General features: G+C 39.9%; 1 protein-coding gene across 7 annotated transcripts in view; it reads right to left on the bottom strand.

The window, feature by feature from the left end:
* SLAIN2 (SLAIN motif family member 2) overlaps positions 1 to 13,477 on the bottom strand; it is a 34,179-nt gene extending 20,702 nt beyond the window's left edge. For all 7 annotated transcript variants that reach the window (XM_054292475.1, XM_054292482.1, XM_054292496.1 and 4 more), the window contains exons 1-2: positions 13,119 to 13,477; positions 3,578 to 3,726 (exon numbers count right to left, since the gene is read on the bottom strand). In XM_054292475.1, the coding sequence (XP_054148450.1) occupies positions 3,578 to 3,726; positions 13,119 to 13,477 (508 nt within the window). The remainder of the gene's footprint in view (positions 1 to 3,577; positions 3,727 to 13,118) is intronic.
* Between the last annotated feature and the right edge of the window lie 297 nt (positions 13,478 to 13,774).

Genomic DNA, 13,774 nt, shown 5'->3' with positions numbered 1-13,774 from the left:
AGTTGCATGAAATGCTGCTTTCAGCAGCCAAGCCCAGCAAAGCTTCAGCTTCTCCCCTTTGCTCTTGGTCACTACATCCTCAGTTGTCCAGTGCAAACACTGGTGGGGCTGGACTATTATCTGACCTACTAAAGTAGATGTAAGTTTAAAAATATATTATTTAAACTGATTTTAAACTGTATTGCATCACTTAATCAGTTTTTAAGAGTGTCCCCAAAAAAGCATAACATCCAACCTAGCCAATGGCAGAATATAGAGGCAAAAGCAGCAGAAATTAAAGTTGACTTTGCAGCAAATTCCTAAAATCACACCTCATATAAAGATCCTTTCTAAACCAGTTAGTATTACCAGTGTTTTAGTTAGAATGAAAAGACAGTTATAGATGAAGGATGAAAGGTTTATATTTCAGCTTTCACTGCAAGTCTTAAACAGTATGTGTTAATTTCAGCAGGTTGTGACTTCACTAAATTCTAGCAAGTATTCATGAGATATTTTCAGTTTATTTTGAGTGTCAGAAGGGAAAACCTCCATTTGATTACAAAGCTCAGTAAACAAAGCCAGTAATTACAACTCACTCTGATCTGGATGATTATGATGAGGCCTTTGATATCAACTTCTAGCATTCACAAAGGAACCCCAAAGCATCTATTCCAATTGAATCTTTGTTCTCACACCAAAAAAAAAAATCTACCTTTCATCTCTTGCTGAAAAAGTCATTAAAAATCCCTAAGATGTAAATCTGCACAACAGTTCTTTCTTTTGTATTTATTACACAGACAAGTATTTTAAAATATTAACCACACATTAGAAAACAATTCTACTACTGTACAGTCTTCAAAACAGGCTCTTTGTATACATCCATAATGATACAAAGTATTTGAACATACACAGGTGTTTTTTTTTTGGATGAAACTTAGCAGGACTGTGCTACATGTAAAAAGTTTGCTCCTGTATGTGGTGAGACTTGATACACACAGTAGTTTTCATGGTAGCTAATGTGAACCTTCATCAGCACAGTAGATTTTCCAAGAAAGAAAAAAATCTGGATTCAAATCCATTTTCTGGACCAGAATTCCTAAAGGTTTTCCAACAGGGATTTTTGTGACTCAGGAAGACATTGCTATTTTTACAAATAGAGATATGGTCTTTATTAGGAGTGTCAGACAAAACTAGCAAGACAGAATCATTTTAGAATTACAATGATCCTAATATTAAACACTAGCTTACAAAAGATTACACATTAGCTTTCAAAACATCAGAAGGGAGGGCTGATAATCAGCAAGTTTATTTTAACATAAATTTTCTTTTAAAAAATACAGAAATAGTATGCAGCATCTAATTCCTTTAGTTATGTTTCTGCTGAAATGGTAATGAATTTCTCTTTTGCTGTAGAAAATAGGAAAATTTGAGTATAGAATATACCTAAAGTTCCCTCGAGTCTGAACACACTTCCAACACTGAGCATGACTTGCTCTGCAAGGTAAACCTGACTGCTGACAAGGCACTGTGCATCAGTAACTGCTAGCAGTAGCATGGAGCTGAGACTCCATGCTATTCTTCCCTCCTTGATTGTCATGCAATGAAAAATACAATGAAAGAAGAAAATAAGATATACAAGAAAGCATTTGAGACTGAAAAAGAGGAAAAAGATATTAAGATTAGAAAGACCTAACAATGTAAAAAGACTAAATGCAAAAGAAGAATCAGAGAGTCAATGCTAAAGAAGCATCACCAAGGATTCAGGGAAGAAAGTTACAGATATTGAACAGCCTTAAGTGATGGGTCCATGAGGTACAAGTACTATGCAAAATGCAAGTTACATGACACTCCTGAAGTTTAGAATAGGAAATACACACAAAGTTACAAGAAACACCACTTGTCTTCTCCAGTGGAGCTCCCTGCTACCCTTATTCTTAAAGGAGGCTGGTTGCTCTGAAAGATAATTTTCTGTTTTGTTGAAAATTCATTTTTACATGCAATCTGCTCCAAGCAGCATGTGCCCCATTTGTATTTCCACCAATTAATACTACAAATTGTGTTATTCTTACAAGTATCACTGCCAGAAGCAGATTCACAGATCTAGGGGAAAACAAAAAAAAAGAGAAAACACATCATTGGAATGTTAAAACTTTCAAATGTATCCATTTCACAGACAAGTTTCCTGCCATTCTGCTTCAGCTATGAATTTTTAAAGATACCCTGTGGGTAGCAGAATTAGTGATATTTCCGCAAGACTTCTACTCAATTCTGAAAGAAGTTAAACCACAAACAGAATTATGTCAATCAACTGCTATCCATTCATAAATACTCAGTAGTATTCAGATTCCCAAACCTGTATCATCCTTCATAAATCCCTGTGATGTGAGTGCTTTTTGTTGTTCACAATCTCAGTCTTTGCCTGTATCTATATCATATGTTATGTTAACTGTTGAGGTAAATTTTTAAAAGACAATTGTCCAGGCAGCATAAAAAAGCACAAGAAATAGGGAAATATTTAGGGTGACTCGTACTGAAGGCACTTCCACCACTATGCCCATGATTTTCCTAAGAATAAAGAATGGATTCAAATCTTATTGAGAACAGTTTTAGTACAAACCAGAATAAAGACTGAATTGCTCCAAAAAACAATACAAGGACAGGAAAGAAGTCACAGCCAAATAAACTCAGCACAAAGTTTACATATAACCATGGAAAGGAGGTGGCTGCTGGAACTGTGTGTTCATACACTCTTAGCTCAAGTCCAACTATTCTGCTAATTCCTGAAGATAACAGTTTAACATGTAGCAGTAGCAGACTACAAAAAGAGGCAACAGGAGGAGAAGAGCTATTAATAACAAGAAAGTGAGTTTTCTCAGCATAATTTAAAAAAAATAGGTTCCAACAAAGAAACAAAACAAAGCAAGAAACAAGATGGACCGAGAATTCAAATCAGACCTTCAGGATTTTGCTGCTGGTTTGACATTAAAAAGTCTGGTAATAGAAGGATGGAGAATGCAGACTTGCATTCTCACAGGGTCAAACACTCTCCAGTTTTGAATATAAGCAACTAATTAGTATTAAGGAAGAATCAAACTCTGGATTTTTTTAAAATCTGACTGTAACTAGATCTCAAGTTACTGGGGATGTGAGGAGAAGAAATCATTATCATCTCCCAAAAGTATTCAAAAACATAAGCCTCCATTTCTTTAGATGAAGTAAAATAGATAATTTAGCAGAAAATCAAGTTTCATGCTAAAATACTGACAAACACCTAACAATTATGATATCTTAATATAGGCCTCTATAAAAAAAAAAAAAAGAGAAAACTTTTTGAGTTAAAACCATTGGCTTTTCCTGAAAACATCAGACCAAACTATGCAGGTATTACAAAACTCTGAAATCATGACTCATGATCTAATGCCTTCTTTCATTTCATTCATATGAGTAAAATGAGTAGAATTAATGACTTTATAAACCATAATGAAAGCTTTAGACACAAGTAATTGATAGATGTTTTATCTCACAACCATTAGCTAATTTTGATGCTGTTTCAGAATAAATACATACAACCCAGGGGTTTCAGTGTGCAGAAACTCACCTGACATTGTTTGTTCCAGCTTGTGGATCAGTGACTTCTTAGCACATTCAACATCAGGACTTGGGTAATCCAATACCTGTCTGCACCAAACTAATGGACTGACACTTTTTTGCAGTGGATTTTTTTTCTTCTTTGGAGATGTATATAACCTGGAAAACAGAGAAAAAAAAATAAATTATGAGGACAAACAAAATGAGCATAAGATCAGACATGCAACAGAATACCACGGAGTATGCTATTTCAGTTTTAATACTCTATCTACATGATAGTACAATCCCAAAAGATAAAGAAAGCACAGATTTGACCCTGCAATTAACTATTTTGGATAGAGTATAACAGTGATAACATATGCCTACCAAGGACTTCAGACACATCATGGACAATTTCACTGTCCATAATATACATAAACATACAAATGAGGATTAATCTTTTCAGATTCACCTGAAAGAAATAAAACACTATGCAACAGAGAACTCTTGTTTTCCTAAGCAAAGGAAGCAATAAGCATCTTAACAGCCAAGGAGCCCTGCTAAAGTACACAAAACACAACTACTGTTTCAGTAGCCTTGAACAATAAACAATTTATTTTTGTTTATTATTGCTATCCTAGCACCTGATCTTTCCACTCTCTTTGAACACAGAACAAAGAAACTATCTCTGTCCTAAGGAGGTACACAGTCAAGCATTAGCAACAAGGAAAAAGAGATAATGCACACAGGAGAGTGGAGAGAAACAACGAGATCATATTGTTTTGCCAGATATACTGAAACCTTTGTCTGTCTGCATCTCCACTCATTTATTTTAACATCAACATTCCATGACTAAAGAAAGTAGTAGTCCAGTTAAAAAACTCTAGAAATTTAGCTGAAAACTTCTCCTCCCTCAACAGACAGATCAAAGGAAAAGTCATAACCAATCACACACTCGCAGCAGGGAACTTTAAGCCTTACTTTGAATTAGAACCAAACTTGGAAATGTGGTTCAGCAAAAGACAAAAGTGAATTGCAAGACATAACTCTTAACTAGAGATTATGCATGGGCAGAATCAGCTAAACAAGTGTTTCTTCTAGGGTAATGACAGACTTCATATTCCAAGTGAATATGATTGCATGCCACACAGCATCACTTAGGAACATCTGACAGTCTAATCAGACATGCTTCTGTACAAAACACACAGCAAAAGTTGTTCTCTTTATGCCAATGACATTAGCAACACAAGTTATTTCCTACAACTTTCTCTCTACAAGATTATCTCATCTCTCCTCTGTAATTCTAGAACTTGAACTGTTTGTGTTATAATAGCTTTTAGAGATTTTTTGTAATTACTACCATTAAGTTCACTTCTTACAAAAGCTTATGTTTATAAAACCACCTGTCACCCAAAATACTGATCTTTATTAAGAGCGAGCTCCAAAACACTCTTCCCTCTAACACAGAAATTAGCAAGCTATGCTTGCAGATCCAGGCAAGAAAATATTTCAGCTGCCAGGTTTTAAAATAAAAATGAAGCTGTTTGTAACAATCCAAATAGTCACTGCCACTTACTGTAGTTCAAGGGGTTTATGCTGTGGCCAATATCATGCTGTCATAACTGCTTTTGTAGAAACGCCTGCAACTGGGCACTCAGCCCAAAGGAAAAGCTAAAAGCTCTTCATGTATTTATAGCCCTGAAGATCCTTGAAAAGCACAAGAGTCACTCAATTTTCACAGTTGTGTAAACAATTACACCACTTTCTGTAATTTTTAGGACATCTCCATACCATTAAAAGTAATGTTTAACATTTACTATCTCTCCAGCATTTAGAATTTACTGTCTTTTTAGTACTTACCTGTACTCCTTTCTGTCCTAAGGTATGTTTATACAATACACAGAAGTGTCAAAGGCAACAAGGCCAGCTTTGCCCAGTACAGGCCAGACTCACTCCTGGTGCTCTGGATAGCTGGCATGCCTTGCTGTGTTTGAGAAGTTCCGTGCACATTCAGTTTACAGTAGCAGCCAGTATAAAAGGCAAGAAATTAAAATGTATGTCGTCTTTGAGGACTGGTCTAATCAAAACTCTACCTGATATTTTAAACTTCAGCACATTCCTTTCAGGAACTCCCAATTGTTCCATTTGTTTCACAAGTAGTTTATTTACTGAAGCAATCCAGGCTCACACAGCTCCCTCCCTCTTTTCCACCTCCCTTTCTAACCAAATACATATCGCATATTCCCCCCACCTCTTCCAACTCCTTTATCAACCTTTGTTTCATAACTTGGACTTCAAGGAAAGACAGAACTTGACAACATACATATTTCATGCAACTCCAACACATAGACACACATACACTCATGCAGTGACAAAACAGCTCTTTCAGGGCAGTTTCTTGCACATCATGCAATTATCAAGTCTCACTATAAACAGTGATCTTAATATTCCACCTGACAAAGAACAGCCAATCTCAAGTCTTGAGACTGACTTAACTCTACTTGCTTTGCCTAACTTGGATTTTACAAAAACCAAAAGGACCAAGGGCAAGGCTAAGAATCAGAGTGATGCCTCTATTACTTCTTCCTCTTTGCCCAACATCAGAAAAAGAACAGATACATGAAGCTCAAACAAGTAACTTCACACAGCTAAGTGGTCTTCCTGGTCAAACTGTTTGATCCAAATGATCTAGGTCCTCTTTAGCTGAAGAACCTTCCAGAAGAGATCCCATGTGTACCTGTCAATGCAATCTACAGCAACACAACAGCACTGACTGGCAGTACAGCAACTTCAAGACAGAAGATTATCAGAATGACTTCATACATCTTTAACCACTGTAAATCAACTCTCTCAAATCAGGAAGTTAAAAATTATTGAGGAAGCTGACAACTTACAGTTGCCATCCATACTACAAACGTTAACACACCAGAAATATATACTCCAATCTCTCCTCAATGGAGTAAAGACTCCACAACTCAGTGACATAAGATAAAACAGAACAAAATGGTACATTAAGAGGAGCTCAGGAGCTTTGATCTACTTTGAAACAACACTAAGGAGAGCAGACACTATGACTCTGCTGCAGCCATTAATATTTCCTTCCTTTGGCTCTTACTAGTCAACCACAGCAGAGCAGCACCAACCTGAGGCTGAAAGCAGCCAGAGGCTCTACTGATTAGTTCCAGGAAGATGCAGCACAGAAACAAGCAGAGTTTTGCAGGAAGACTGCCCTGACTACAAGCAAACATGATGTCAGCCAAATGGAGCAAGATGCAGCACGTTGCACTGGGACACAGGTGAGTCACAAAAGGCTTTGAAGAAAGAGGACACACCACTGCATCAGGAGTGGAATATCTGTGTACAGATTACCTCACCTGAGGAACACCTCCCAGTGCATTAAAATACAAGAGGCTAGTTGCTACAGGCATGAAACAAGAAGCCTGGAAAAAAAAGGAAGTGTCTTTTTGTATCAAATCCTTCCACTGCTCAGTACAAGAGTGAGGGAAAACATGAAGTCACAAATCTGAATCAGAAAGAAGATGACAAGTGGAAGGAATCTGAAGTTAGAGCTCATTTATTTTAGTTACATTAGGTTTAAGCAAAAACTGGAAGTTACAATAAGGGAAATTAAATGGGAGCACACAAAACGTGATGCGTGCAAAAGCAAGATTAAAAACCTGAAGACATGATGAGGAGAAAAAACTGAAATCCAAGGATAAATCAATAAGAAATGCCCCTAAAATACAAGAAAGAAACTTCACAGTGAAAAGCTAATGAAAACATAAATCAGGAGACAATAATACTGGACAGTCTTGGAAACAGACAGTTTAGAACACAAGAGTGTCAGTCTAAGCTATTTTAAGACAATTAAAAAGATTTAGGAAAACCTATCTGAAGTGACTTAAGCATGTTAAAATTTAAGACACATTTTGAATGGACAGGTAAAGATCTGAAAAGCATCTCTGGCTGAAAGACAAATCAATCAAAAAATTAAGTGACATCCCTGCACTTATGTGGCCCACAGATCTCCTTTTCTTCTCCCTATCCCACAAAATTCCTGTGCCACAGCTGTGGCTGACTAAGATACACATTGTTTAGCCTGCAATTATTAGTTTTCAGCTCTACTTCACAGAATACTTCTAGTTCTGAGAGATTGTACAAACTACAGCAAACTCCAGTCTATGAATATAAACTGCAGAATATGAATACTACAAAAAGCCTTTGACAGACTCATTAAACCTTCATATCACAGTGGTACATCTCAGTTACATAATGAATTTTTTAAGCAGAATTAAGAATATCCAAGAGGTTGCAAAGTGCAATTTGGAACACAACTATCTTTCTGTGCCCAACAATAAAAGCTAGTTAGCTGTGCCCTGGCTAGTTGCTGGAAATTACTGCCATTATTCATTTCCTCATCCAGAAGAACATGTTTGTGTCGGAAAAGGATCTTGCAGAATGGGAAATAGGCCATCAAAACCACCATCATGTACCTTCTCCAGAACTACCACACAAATTGTACAACTGTCCACTATCTGAGAAGCTTTTCATAAGGAATTTATTAGTGCATATGTGCTCGAACATAGCATTGTTCATACTTACATTCAAGAGAGAAAAGTTGAGAAGTTCTGTGTCCAAATAAATGTGCTCCAAAATAAAATTCCTTTTAATGACTTCGCCTGAGAGCTCTACCAACAACTACAAGTTGTAGAAATGTGAATCATGCCTAAACAAGACATGATTATGTAGTAAATTTCAGTAATATCATTAGGACAAGTAAAGGAAACCCATATCAATGATTTCCTTATATCTAAATATCAAGCATGTTTAAAAGCTATAATTATCACAAAAAAGGTCAGAATTTGAAATAGTTCTTTCTCAGGATTCTTCCTCCAGTTCTCAAATATCTGTTTCACGACAAATATGGATATCTCAAAGACAATAATCAAACTGAGTATTATTTAATGTTACCAATTGCTTTTCATTATAACACTGATGACTTCCATAATCCCTACTTTTCCTCCATGCTTCTTTTCATATTATCTTCCTAGTTTATGAAGATGTTATCTGAATTTGGTTAAACCCCAACAACTTTAAATCAAATTGACTTTTTATGTGCCACAAAATGAAAAGCAGCAATTTCTCTTTTACTTACACCATGGAACAGAAATTGATCAGAATCTGTCCTGCTTCCAAAGGGCCTAAACCACATTAATTCAATAAAATTTAACACTTAAACAGGAAATGCTGCAATGCAATTTCAGCAATGGGGTTTCATTCAGGTGGAGCTCTAGCCTAAAACAGTCACAGTATACTTTACCAGCTCACTATGGCAAACCAGGATTCCAAAACAATGCTGGTGCTCAAGGGACATCCAGCAATATGAGACAGAAGAATCATTACAGATGACAATCGTGTATCGCACACAGGCCCTTGGCCAAGTAACGCTAACGGATGGCTGGAGCGGAAACTTGCACTGCTACCAACAGGTGCAAATTAGAAATAGCTGCTGAACGAGAGAGAGTATAACAGCAAATGTATGTGCCTTCCATTTGAACTAGGCAGGATACACAACCAGCCTGAGCTCTTAACAAACACTGAAACTATTACTTTTAGCTATTCAGTTAGTAAAAAAACACCAATAATTTAATTTTAAATACACAATAACCGCCTCTTGTTAAATAAGGTCAGTCAACTGTCAGCTATTTTAACCCTACCAAGGAGACTTGATGCTGATATGAAAACATGGGTGCTAGTTTTTATAGCACTGTCATTTAAAGAGGAACAACTGTTCTGAAGTTTGCTGAGCAATTACATGTACAAAATAGATACACAGCAAGCTCTATACTCTTATGCACATGCTGCAAGTAAATTTTGAAGAAAAGTACAGCATGCTTTGCTCAAATTTAAAACAAAACTTCTCAGAGAGCTTAGTCTGGGAGACCGTGCAACAAGTTACCACAAAGGAAGTGACAGTGGGTTCCCAGCACAGTAACTCATCTAGAGTAATTGCCCACGTGTGCACACTTATCCTGCAATAAACTCAAGACCCAATAAACTCTTTTTAAAAGCAGCATGGCAAGCCACCCTGCACCCTGTTATCCAGATAACACATCCACACCCAACCTTACCCAGCAAGTCAGGCAAGGAGGTGCACACCACTTCTCTGAAGATTTCTCCACTCTGGTCACCTCTTCTGCCCTATTGTCTTTGCAATTAATTAGTAAGAAAAGACCTGTTCAGACTGAACTTGAAAAAAATTAAATTTGATGCAATCTGGTTCAAGAACAGCTAAATAGGAACACCCATAGAGTAGATTATGAAAGTTGCTGATAACTGGAGGAAATAATCAGCAGGCCTAAAGCAAAGTCTCCATGGGTCTGTGCAGAGCTCAGTACAGTGTGCAAGTACATATGTGCCAATCTGCAACCTTCAGGACCTTAGCAGGAAGAAAGTTTCAGCACATTAAACAACCTTCAGAAGCATATAGACAAGAAACTCAATCTAAATTCAGTAAAATATTTTTAATAATTTACCACATAATTTGAAGATTGTCTGATGCAAAAATGTTTAAAACGTGAAGTGAATCTGGATTTAAGAAGCACAGAGAAGAAAAACAATCAAGCAAAAATATAAACAATCCCAAAATTCACTAATACTCTATGGATGTTTGAATAGCTAATGCTGCTATTAAAACAGCAGTGTCAAAGTTCCTTTGCTTGTTTGACAGTTGCACCTTCTCCTTACTTTTTCACTTGACACTTCTGTTCTTACCTAAATGCATTTTAAAAGCTAAAAATAAGTTGATCAACTCTACAATGTAGATTTAAAGAAACATGTCACATTCTAGTATCAATTTCAATCACAGTATTAAGTGTTCTGTCTTAAATTCACAGCCACTAATCTCATGTAGGCATTAAATATAAAACAATTTTAACAGTTAAGAAAAATATTTATTCTGCTATGACAAAACTGCAGACAATTTCATAATGGGGTATGAAAATGTCTGTATTACACAAAACAGAAAAGAACAGTGATAACCAGCACCCTTTAACACCTATTACTGCCCACAGCAAGGTCCTTTTGAAATCAAAAGTAAAGACAAATCTTAACTTCTATCTGTAGACAAGCAAAACAGGCAAGATGAATCAATTTTTTATGAACAAACAATGATTTAGTTTGTTTCCCCAAGAGGTGTCCTCAGCTGCTAAGAGAGAGGTATTTGATTTTGACAGCGTATAATCCCATATTTTAAACAGGACTTTGGGTTAAGTAGTAGTGTAGTGATCCAATCCATTTGAACCTCAAAGAGTTCATATGAGACTTAAATTTCATTGAATACATTCACCCTTTCAGTTGATTAAATTATTTTATGAATGACCTTGCATAGCCAAGGCCTTAGGAGCAGGATATTTATAAAACAGTTTAAGGGAAATCCACTTACTCACACCAACCCCTCCTAAAAAAAACAGGCTTGTTTCTTTTAGATTGCTCCATTAGCCCTCTGAAAATTTCAAACTTCATTAAGAGCAAAAACTCCATTAATCAAATGCATAAATACAAAGGCATCTTACCTTCATAGGAAAATAAAAGGGGTTGGACTATTTAGCGTTTCAACAGTTGAATTAAAAGATGTTTAGAAATTCCAAGAGCTTGATTTCCATTTTTATTAAGCACTTTGGAACAAAAAAATCATCATTCTAGCTAAACTATCTTGATCATTAATTGCATATTAAACAACAGCAGGAAAACACTTTTTTTAAACAACCACATATCCATATTTTGTGATATGTGTGACAATTTGTAAGTTTTTACAATTGCTTCTTTTGTTTCATGCATTTGTGTCTCACTAAGTGTCCCATGCCTGAGACTGAAAATTAGCAACTAAATCACTTCAGCATTATAGCTGCCAAAATATTAGTAAAGGAATCAAGATGTGCAAAAGACTGCCTATAAGTTTTGCTGCCTTTTGAGCACCACAACTTGCACAGCAACATGAGGGTGCCACAATAACTGGCAGCCAAACACCTGACACCAGCAAGGGCAGCGCTCAGCGAACCGTGCGGCTGCCCCGTGAGTGCCCAGAACTGCGTCAACAAAAACACAGCACTAATGCCACCACTGTCACCATACACTGCCACCACACACTCTGTCGGGACATTCACTTTCACTTAAGAGACTCATTATGTTACCCATGATTTAGAATTAATGTATAAAACAGTAAGATCTATTGTCACTAGAATTCACAACATTTACAAATAAATTTGGCCATGCCACTCCAAACCTGCAGTGCAAATTTACCAGATTCTATTTCCATCAAGGGCTGTAGGCCCTTGTAGGTTACCAGGCATACAGTGAGAAATAAGAGTAGCTGCCTTGCACAGACTCATCTTCTGGGAGATGATGCCCTGTGTTAATTTAGTGTTGGATGAGAATAAACTTATGCTCTCATACTTCTCCAGTGGATCGGGCTGAATGTCAGGCAAATGATTTCTCCAAGGAAGCGCACATGCCGTCTCCTCCCTGAGCAAGTAAAACATTGCTCATGCATGGAGTCATTCCAGAATTTTTAAAGGCGTTCCTAACTCTGCAAGACATTTTTGTTTGTTTTGTAAATCTGTCTGCATGTTTGCTTCCAGAGACCTTCGTAGATGGACCCACAATCAGTTCTGTTGCAAGACAGTCAGCATGTCTGTTTAAACAAAAGTTTACGCTTTTTGTCCCTGTACATGCTTCCCTTGCATTTCTCTGTGGACATGGTGCTGACACGGCGCTCCTCCCCACTATTTCTCCTGCAGCTCTGAGGCTGCCGCTCAACAACTGTCACAGGAAACTTCAAAACGACAGCTGGAGCCAGTGTGATGTGTGGAGAGAGCCAAGTCTCCTTGATTCTCAGTGGAAGCTCAATCAAGTGTTAATAATGACAAGGCAAACAGCCACCTGCAGCTGTTTCTGCTGAAGCAGCAGGGTAAGCAGTCCATTTATACCGAGGAACCACCTAAGGGAAACCGTGATCCTACATCATTAGCGATAAATTAGAACGCCTAAGGGCAAAGCGTTTATGAGATGAAAAAGTGCTACATTGCTGCCTTTACAGTTGAAAGAAATCGAGGCATTAAAGGTGCCCGATGCATGTCTGAAGTCTAACACTACGTGTGGGCCAATTCTATACGCAGAAATTTCCCACAAGTTTGTCAATGCCTCTCCACCGCCTGCACTCCCGAAAACACTGCCGGCTCGTTCTGCGGCAGCACCGGAGCCCGCTCGGGGTCCGAGTGCCCCCAAGTAACGCTCCCCTCGCGGCCGAGCAGCAAGCAGGGCAGAGCCGCGGCCTCCAGGGAGCTTCACCGCCGCTTGCAGAAAGCCAAACACCCTTCCCCGGCAGGCGCCTAGTCCAGCTCATTAAGCCCTTCACCCAGCCCAGAGGGCGAGGCTGCCTCCGCACACAAAGCCCCGAGACCCCCTCCGACATCAGCCACACGCCTGGAAACAGCCCCTTCCCCACCCAGGCACGGCGGAGCCCTGCTCACCAACCCGCCCCCGCCCGATCCCCACCCCGGCCGCCTCCTCACCAGCCGGTCTCGTCCTCATCGCAGCCGGCCAGCCGCTCCAGCTCCTCCGGCCTGAGCACCGCCGCGTCGTCCAGGAGGCCATTGCCGCCGTTATCCCCATCGCCACCGCCGGGCTCCTCGAGGAGCGAGTGCCGGGCGGTGGCCCTGGTGCTGAGACAGCGGCCGTCGGGCGACGCGGAGACGGCGGGGGGCGGCGAGGAGGGCCCGGCGCTCGGCAGGCGCTTGGGGCTGGCGGGGGCGGCGGGCAGGGCGCCGTGGCGGCTGCGAAGCTGTTCATTCTGCTTCTCTAGCTTCTTCACCAGCTCCTGCAGCTTCCGCACCTCCGCGTCCGCGTTCACGCCCGAGCCCACATCCTCCATGGCGGCCGCCGGCAGAGCGGCGGCTGCGCGGGGAGAGGCGGCCGTGCCGCCCCGTCTACGCGGCCCGGCGGCCGGCGGCGGGGCAGGGCTGGGGCGGGGCGCAGGACGCACATCCGCCGCCGCCATGTCACCGCCTCTGCCGCCGGAACCGCCGGCCCTCGCGCCGCCTTCTCTCGGGGCGGCACGGCACGGCACGGCACGACACGGCACGGCACGGCACGGCGTGGCGTGGCGTGGCGGCGGCTCGCGGCCCCGGCAGCGGGAGGCTGTGACTCAGCCCCGCCTGGGGCCGTCCGG

The sequence above is a fragment of the Melozone crissalis genome, unplaced genomic scaffold, assembly GCF_028551555.1.
Source record: "Melozone crissalis strain CALT ecotype California unplaced genomic scaffold, PUWL_Pcris_2 ptg000006l_1, whole genome shotgun sequence".
NCBI classification, from domain to species: domain Eukaryota; kingdom Metazoa; phylum Chordata; class Aves; order Passeriformes; family Passerellidae; genus Melozone; species Melozone crissalis.
Note: the sequence above shows the minus strand (reverse complement) of the source record. Positions and strands in the feature narration are given on the sequence as shown.